The sequence below is a fragment of the Hipposideros armiger genome, unplaced genomic scaffold (assembly GCF_001890085.2).
Source record: "Hipposideros armiger isolate ML-2016 unplaced genomic scaffold, ASM189008v1 scaffold_31, whole genome shotgun sequence".
NCBI lineage: Eukaryota > Metazoa > Chordata > Mammalia > Chiroptera > Hipposideridae > Hipposideros > Hipposideros armiger.
This window is the reverse complement of record NW_017731381.1, coordinates 6008279-6017719: the sequence shown is the minus strand read 5'-3', so window position 1 is coordinate 6017719 and position 9441 is coordinate 6008279. Positions and strand designations below refer to the sequence as shown.

At 46.8% G+C, this 9441-nt stretch overlaps 1 protein-coding gene across 1 annotated transcript in view; it reads right to left on the bottom strand.

Moving 5' to 3' along the window:
• The window catches only part of LOC109379909 (eyes absent homolog 2), a 106110-nt gene that overhangs the window by 18755 nt on the left and 77914 nt on the right, over positions 1 to 9441 (bottom strand). Inside the window, exon 6 of the mRNA XM_019636918.1 lies at positions 2401 to 2459. Coding sequence (XP_019492463.1) covers positions 2401 to 2459 — 59 coding nt within the window. The remainder of the gene's footprint in view (positions 1 to 2400; positions 2460 to 9441) is intronic.

The following is a 9441-nucleotide window of genomic DNA, read 5'->3' as shown; positions in this document are numbered from 1 at the left end:
AAAAGGACAGCAACCTGTCTGTTCCCCTTCCCCCAATTCCCCAGCACTGTTCCCATCCCCCCAATTCCCCAATAAAAATCTTAAAAAAAAAAAATTGGCGGCTGGGGACCAGAAGGGGAAAGTGTGGGCGATTCACCACCTACAGCCACCAGAGTGTGGGGATGGAAACCCCTGCTCTCAGGAGAACGCTATTTTCTTTCCTGCCACCATTTTGTAGGTTTGCAAGACCACGGGAGTAACGTTTACGCTATAATGGCACAAGGACAAGCCAGAGGGTGACAAGAGATGTGTGTGCAGGACGACCAGAAGCTTCTAGACAAACATGAAAGTCTCTTCAGAGGGAAAAAGAGTGGAATGAGAAGGTCAATATGGTGCCATGGTGTCTCAGGGTGTGGGTCTGGCTGGCCTTTCCTCTCTTTGTACTATTAATATATCGCTGTTGCTGGATTTTCTCGGATGAGCTTAAGAGTGGAAAAAAGAAAGGCATTTTATTTTTTTTAAAAAGATGCAATGGAACAGGAATGAAATGACACTTGGAAATTGTATCGTAAGTACGTCCAGTTTAACACCTCGGCTACGGCAGAGAGAAAAAGGAATGTAGAAGGGGTGAAGTGCGTGTCAGAACACAGCATGATGTGACACGCTGCTGTCACCCACCACGCCTGGGGCTCTGAGCAGAGGCCAGGCCTCCATGCCTGGATGTAAAAGGTCTCAGGGAAGAGGCGGTGGTGGTGACAGCACAAACCCTGCAGGATCCACGGAAATGCCTTGGGCGATGTCGCCAACTCAATAGCACATCTCATCTTGGGGGCTCCCTGGGGCAGGCAGGCCAGGAGGACACTGGCCCCCAGGACTTTACCTCAAAGGCCTCTTAATGTAGACGCTGGTGTTCTCACCAGAGCAGGTCATGTGGACAAGCAGATTGAAGAACAACCACTTGGTTGTTCCCCTTCCCCAATTCTGCAACACAGCTCCCCTCCCCCAATTCCCCAATAAAATCTTAAAGAAAAAAAAATAACATCTATCTTAGGGTTACTGAGAAGATGCAGTGAGTTCATTCATGTAAAGCATCTGGAACAGGGCATGGCACAATATAAGGGCATTACTAAGATTGGTTTCTACTGTTAACTGAAAAAATCAAAATGAAACAAAAAACAAACAAACAAGGGGCATTTGATGCTTGGTGCCCAGCAGACAGTAGGTACTCAACAAATATTTGTTGAATGAATAAATGGCGAATTTGGTTTTGGGGTGGGGGGAGACACTCTTGGACTGTTGATTCTTAAACAGCTCAGCATGAGATAGTAGAGTTCAGAGGAACGCTGCTTTAAATTCCAACCCAGACAGCTACAGGGGACACTTTATTAAAACAGAACCCTGGCCGCGCATTGCCTCGAAAGGGAGGGTGGTTCCCAGTGATGACTTCATGGAAAGGACACAGTGAACCTCGATCCTGGGTTTATTTGCTCCATAAATTGAGAAGTCCCGGCTGGCTCGGGAGCCTTGCTCCCTGCCAATCCTGACGGCAGAGGGATTTTCTGAATGGCAAATTAAAATGAAGCGAGCACCTGCCCCCTGTCACGTCTAATTGCTCTGGGCTTTGCAAAGACTTGCAGGGCACAGTCACAGAAACTTTGATTTCTTTTCTCGGAGTAGGTTAGAAGACACACCTAGGAAGCATTCACTAAGTGAAGTTACAACGACTGGCCCCATAAGAAAAACATTGTTTGGTCTACTAGTATTCTTGGTGGGCCTAGAGGTGTTGAATTGTGATGATTTTGGATAAGCACAGATTAACTATGGTTCCGTTTTTATAAATCTTTCCCCAGGGGCAGGTTTAGAACATTCCAGCAAATTCTTCTGGAAGCCGTCTCTTTTTCAGGGGTTGGGTACCTGACTTCTGGAATCCATGTCCTGGAAGTGTTTTTCCCTAGAAGCCAGATATACCACTTATTCATTCAAGAAATATTTTTTTTGAGTATCCACTGTATTAACTTTTATATGAAATAATATGCATATGCTAATTAATGCAATCAAACCTTTGAAGAATGTATATCAACTCTTAATGGTGGCGATTCTGGGAGGCAAGGTCAGGAGTGGTTGAATTTTTTATAAAATGCATGTATTACTTTAATGAGCAGGAAAAAAACACATAGAGAATCATAAGGAGAGTCATGGAGAATTTGTGGAAATCTCAGCCTCAATGATTGGAGAACAGACAGAAGAGGCTGCAGGGTGGGGACGTGGTTTCCGAGCTCAGAAAAACACAGTCCCAACTCAGGCTGGAGGCAGGCGCTTCTCGCCCTGATACCCAGCGGCCCCTGCTCTCCATTTGCCAGTGACAGGAGAGCTTGACAACCAGTCCAAAGCGGCAAGTTTGACCTTCCCCCGAGCTCCTACCTTAAATCTTGGCCATTGTCATCGGATGAGACATCATCGACGTGGATCTGGTCACAATCCTATGGAGAATTGGCAAGAAGGGAGAGAAATGTGACTGGTTCATCTGATGCCGCCCTTAAGAGTTGGTTTCATAAACTGAATGGTGAATGAACACTGGACTGGGAGGCGGAGTCCTGCATTCTAGTCTGAGCTTTGCCACTGTTAGGTGACCTTGGGTGAAGTATCATCTCTGTTTTGCCTTTCTTTGATTTCTTTATAAATGAGCAGGTTGGCTGTAAGGGAGGGGAATGACTGTATAATTGATCATGCAAACCGAGATAGCTTTGCAAGTAAAAGGGGCTGCTGTTAATATTACATTGGGAGGACAGGCACAAAATGCGACGATGCCCCTCTACCCCTAGGTACGCCAGGATATACCGTGGAAGCCTTTGCCTTGTTCAAGGTGTTTCCTCTGTCTGGAATGCTCTGACCTTCACCTGCTTAGTGGACCTTGATTCTTCAAGCATTAGCTTCTGGACCTCCCCCCGCTTTCCAAGTCCCCCTCCGTGTCCCATGATCTGTGATCATCATTTATTGAGCACGTACTATGTGCCAGGCACCATCTCAAGGGCTTGTCATTCAATGGGCTCCAATGACAGGCTGCTTTCCACCACCCATAAGTCTCTCAGTTCCCTTTGGGGAAACACCTTATCAAATGTGGGTTGAGACCACAAGGAGGGGGATGATGAAAGTGGGCACATGACCCAGGCTCAACCAATCAGAGGGACCCAGCATCCCTCTGGTTAAAGTGATCGCTTCCGAGATGAGCATGTGGTCTAAGCTGGACCAATGGGAATCAGCCCTGGGACTCTGGCTGGGACTTCTGGAAAAGAGGTGCTCTCCTTTCAGTGGGGCTGCTGAAGGGTGGGATTAAGCCTGGAGGTGCTGCAGGAAAGCCGGTCTGGGAGCTGGAGAGAGGGGTGAGGCCCTGGTCACATGGTTTGATGGCCTGGATCCAGCCACAGCTGAAAGTAGGCCATCCTGACTGTGGTCAGCTGAACACTGGCCTCCCAAAGATGTCCACCTCCTAATTCCCGGAACCTTAGACAGCAAAGGGACTTTGCAGATGTGATGAAGTTAAAGATCTTGAGGTGGGGAGATTATCCTGGATTCTCCAGGTGGCCCTGAGGTAATCACAAGCGTCCTGTAAGTAAGAGGCCGAGGGATATTTGATGATCAAGAGGAGACGGGGATCGGAGCCACACACTTTGAAGATGGAGGAAGAGGCTGCAAGCCAAGAAATACAGGTAGAAGCCCAAAAGGCAAAGAACAGGTTTCCCCTCAGAGCCTACAAAAGAAACCAGCCCTGCCGACACCTGCAGCCCAGGGAAACGGATTTTGGACTTCTGGCTTCCAGAAGTGTAAGAGAATACATTTGTGTTGTTTTAAACCACTAAGTGTGCAGTAATTTGTTACAGCAGCCATAGAAAATGGATGCCCGGACTTCTCAGTTTGAGCTAGTAGGGTTGGATTTCTGTCACTTTGCAACCGGGAGTTAAGAGCGATGCAACGTCCCCCCCATGGAAGCTACACGTGACACACACCAATCCTGTCGCCTCTACCTCCACCTCCACCAGAAAGCACATTCGGATGATATGCAGATACGGCAAAAACTGGGAGCCTGCTGTGCCAGCCCCCGTGGTACTGGTTAGAGCTCAGGCTCCTGAATCTGACCACCTGGGTTTGGATCCTGAATCCAACCACTTCCCAGCGGTGTGACCTTGAGCAAGTGACCTAACCACCTGAACCTCAGAGATCAGATTGGTAAATGGAGGTAATGAGGAAACCTACTTCACAGGGTTGACGTGAGGAGAGGTGAGATGCTACATTAAGAGCATCTTGTACAGTGCCTGGCACACAGTAGGTGCTCCATCAATTTTTATTATTGTGTTAGGATTTATACACATCCATATTTCGTTGCAACGTAATTTCAGGAGGCAGATCTCTCTTGCAAAGACTGCTAAGGGGAGGAGGAGAACATGGAACTCTGAGCTTGACCTCTGAGAAAAAATTGGTTGGGACATCCTTTATGGGAGGATAGAATCTGGGGGAAAATAAAGTGTTTTCAACATTTTGAGGAGATCTCTTTTTATACAAGAAACAGGCTTGAATTCATCTTTGAGAACAGGAGCTTAGCTGGGGTGGGGGTGGGGGGCGGTGATGGGAAACCCCTTCCCTCATTCATGTTTTAAAGATATATAGAGGTAAAGTTGTTGTTATGGAGACATGGGGTTGCAGTGGGGTTGGAAACAGGGGCATTAGGGCAGGCTGGGATGCTTTGTGGGGAGTGAGGCTGGAACCTGGGAGAAGAAGGGGAGAATGGCAGCTGGGGTGGTGTGGCCACTGGTCCCTCTCTGGCCCCCTGAAGAGGCTCTGGATTGGAGAGGGGTTTGCTGGAAGGTGAGGTCTGTTCTAGGGTCGTTGGCACGCTCTGGGTCACAGCTCTGTGACAGTGACAAAGTAGGACTGAGTCCAGGAGCTGCTGTTGTCCCTCTGCGCAGGACCTGGCACATCTGTGGGACCCGGACAGTTGCCTGGGCATGGGCAGTGGTGTGCTCTGATAGACTGATGGCAACAGCAACAGGTAAGTTCCACCAAGTGGCTTCCTAGGGGTCAGCCATGGGTAGGGGCGAGTTGGAACAGATGACAAAAAACGTGGTGATGCTAAATGGCACCTCTAGTTGAGAAACTCCTTGGAGAGTGCTGGAAAAACCTGGGTGACACTGAGTAACCACTCTTGAGCCAGCAGATACCTGGCTCACACCTAAATATTTTTTGCTCATTATTCCATATTTCCTTTCTTTCCATGTACCTAGGACTCTAACTGCTGCTTAATGTATTCTCTGCTCCCCAAGACAGACTGTCCTTTTCTGAAGTAGCTTAGCTTGATGGTGCACCCCAATTTAAAAGATCTATCGTATAGTGATGCTGTCTAATATCGTAGCCATTAACCATATGCACTTATTTACAGTTGCATTTAAATTAATTAAAATTAAATAAAAACGAAACACTCAGTTCCTTCGTCCGATTTCCAGCGCTCACTCGCTCCTTGTGGCCAGCGGCTTCCATATTGGATGGTGCCTGTATTTCCATCGTCACAGAAAATGCTATTGGACAGCGCTGTTCTAGAGGCGTAAAGGAAATAGGCTGACAACTTCTAGGTTGGTAAGTTCAATTGGGGAAGAGAGTGCAAGCTGGCCTGGAGACATAGCTTATTTAGCCACACTGTGCTTAAAATATCTTTTGAAACAATAGCCAGTGTGTAAACCCAAGGGATCTCTCTCCAGATTTGCAGCTACTTTGAGAATTTACACGCCCCAGCAATGTAGGGCTCGCGTTCCTATATCCCGACCATCAACTGCCTGATCATCAACTGCCAGTTCCCCGCTGTGTCTACTGGGTTTTCTTCACCTTTCATCACCTGATCACTTGGCCCCTGTGGGCATTCGAGCTTGAGAGCTCTGATGCACAGCCGTCTTAGAGATGGGAGATGGACGGGGCCTAGGGACGGCTTCCCTACATGTTAACGAAAGCTGTATTTAAAAGCCAACGCGGACTTTGCAAACCCGGGCACAGAGAAAACAGAATTAACAGCAGATTCCCACCCCCGCCGCCCCATCCAATTGCTTTGCCTGAAATTGGAAAAACACCTCCTTATGCCCCCCAGTCCGTCCCTCAAGCTCGAAAGCTGCTCTGGGGGTCACACAGGCTCAGGCCCCTGGGCAGGGTTCCTTGCTCTTTCCCTGATGTCAGGGGAAAGGTATGCGGGAGGTTCTGGTTTTCTCATTTGCAAGGGGATTGTTGGGGGTGCTAAAGTGTGACAACAGTAGCGATCACATTTCGAACTTAATAAAATACCATGACGCTCAGCGAGACACTACCTCATACTCGACCAGCTGACCCGGATTGAGTTACCCGCTGAGCCCGCGACCATGGGGCTGGGACAATGCCGAGGACATAGGACGATACTGAGCTCTTGGGGAAGTGGATCCGATGCCTCTCGATGCTGCGGCATGGGGGGCAGGCCTCTAAGGGTCAGGATGCTGGCTTTTCACAGCCCGGGGTGCTGCTGGCCTCCCTGGGTCACAGCGTGACGGTGCTGGGGGTCTGAGCGGGCCCAGCTGGCAGACAGAGGAGGGGTTCCTACTGCCACCGCAGGGGTGAGGTGCAGTGGGGCCGAGGCCCCTCCCGGTGCCACCCTGGCCTCCAGGAATTTAACTTTCTGACCCAGCGAGACACTCGCCAAGAGTCTTACTCAAGGATGTCCATCATCCCAGTGAGAAACTGGAAAACACCTAAAGTTCCCTCAACTGGATCACAGCTACTTGAAATATGGTATATCCATTCAGTGGAATCCTACCCAGCAGTTCAGAGGAGGGAGGGAAATTTTTATGTGAGCACATGGAATTAGTTCCAAGACATCCTATAGTGTGAAGAAGAAGAAAAAAAAAAGGCTGGAGAATGTAACCGAGCTGTGGAATGGTACCTACCACAGAGGGTGTTGTAAGGTTTAAATGAATCATACACGTAAAGCACGTTGAAAAGTGTCGCGCCCACAGAAAATACCACATACGCGTTTGGCATGATTATTGCTATTATTACTATTTTGAATTCTATAGGCCCACACTCTGCCCGGTATAGTAATGGTCAGATTGAATTGGGTTCACCATTGAGAGAGGCTCTCATGGATGGTCAACTCTGCTGAGGGGGCCATTTAAAAGCAAAGCAGAAAACTGCATTCCTGCATTGCAGGGAGCCAGGCAGAAGGGGGGTGGAGGGGTAGAGGCAGTACAGATGGTGCAGCTGGCGTTCAAAGGTCCCTCCCTGGGTTCTAGTCCCAGCCCTGCCATTTTTTAGGTGTGTGACTTTGGGCAATGTGCTTAATACCTTTGTCTTCAGGTTCTTTTTTCTTTTAAAATAAACTGTTAATTTTAGAATCGTTTTAGGTTTACAGAAAAATTGTGAATATAGTATAGACAGCTCCCATCTATCTAGAGAGCTCCCAGATAGCCACACCCAGTTACCCTCATTGCTAACATCTTATATTCGTATGGTACATTTGTCACAACTAACAGATAAATGTCACTATATTATTATTAACTAATGTCAATTCTTCATTTAGAGTTCCTCAGTTTTTCCACTGATGTCCGTTTTTCTCTCCTAGGATTCCATCCAGGGGTATCACATTACATTTTGTCATCTTGTCTTTTTAGGTTCCTCTGGGCTATGACATTTTCTCAGACGTTCCTTGTTCTTTTTTTTTTTTAAATGTTTTTCATAAGTTTATTCCTAAAAATTATAACTTTTGGTGGCTTTTGTAAATAGGATTTTCTTTTCCTATTTTCCTCATTATATAGTCTAACATTATTATTTGTGTATATCAGCTTTTTTTTTTTTTACTCTATTCTGCCATCTTGGGCCTTCTCTCAGACTTTCCTTGGTTTTGATGACAGTTTAGAGAAGTACTGGTCAGGCATTTTGTAGAATTTTTCTCACTTGGGATCTATCTGATGTTTCCCTCATGGCTAGACTGGGGTTATGGTTTTTGGGCCGGAAGATCACAGAAGTGAAATGCCACTCTCATCACAGATTAACAACAGGACTTATCGCTGATGATGTTGACCTTGACCACCTGGATCAGGTAGGTTTGGTCAGGTTTCTCCACTGTCAAGTCACTCTCCGCCACCTTTCCATGTTATACGCTTTGGAAGGGAGTCACTATGTCAAGCTCACAATTAAGGGTGGACTGTCTAAATAAATGGTTTGAAATTGTTTTCTGCATGCGAGATATGTCTATTCTCCCCCACTGATTTATTTGATCATTTGTCTGTGTCAGTATGGATTCATGGGTACTTATTTTCTGTTTGGGGTTAGAACCCAATATTATGTTACTGGTTTTAGTCCTCAAATTGTTCCACCTTTGGCCAGTGGGACCCCTTCTGGTTAGCTCCGGTGTCCTGTGGACATACCCCATCACTTTGTGGAGTTTTTTGAGCACTTCCTTAGAAGATTCTCCATGTTTATCGTGTGTCTTCCCTGCCCCAGCCTTAAAATCGGCCATGTCTTCAAGGAGCCCTGGTTCCTTTAACTGGAAAATGGTATTAGAAACCAAGATCCGGGTGCTGGGTGTGCTTGTTGCTACAGGGGTGACATTGCTCTGGGCCCTCTCTGGTGACAGAGCAAGGACTCCAGGTTTGTTTTGTTTTAAATTATGAAACATGGTGACTGCACCCTCTTGCAAGTACGCTATGAGGCATGTGGTAGGCCTACTAAATGGTATCAGTTATAGTCCAGAGCCGTCTTTCACCAGGGGGGTCTGACACTGAAGCTCAGCCAGGACCCCAGTGGAACTCAGATGAAGAGTCACAGGGTTCCAGGGAAGGCGTCGAAGGGATTGCAGGGGAATTCCACCTTTCATCAGCGATGACAGTGATTTATCCATTTGTCATGTGCTCAAAGTCCAGATTTAGTGTGACACTGATCTCATAAAATGCATGGGAGGGTATCCCATCTTTTTCTCTGCTCTGCAGTTTGTGCGGGATGGGATTTATCCTTGCCTTTGATGTTCGGTGAAATTCCTGTTTAAAACTAGCTGGACTCCGGTGCCTTTTTTGAGGGGAGAACATCCTAAACCACCATTTCAATTTCTCACGGTCATTGGTTTACTTGAATTTTAAATTTCCCCTTGGATTAATTTTGGTAATTTATATCTTCCTGAAGAGTGTCCACTTCGTCTAGGTTTCCCAATTCATTGGTATAATATTGTACATGGTATTTGCATAATTATAAAAAAAAAGAATCTCCCCCAAATCTGTAGTAATGTCCACCCTTTCATTCTGGCCATTGTTTATTTATTTATTTATTTTTATTATTTTTTTTTAAAGATTTTTATTGGGGAATTGCGGGAAGGGGAACAGCGCTGGGGAATTGGGGGAAGGGGAACAGACAAGTTGCTGTCGTTTTGTTCTTCAATCTAGTTGTGGAGGTCGTTGCTTCACTGGC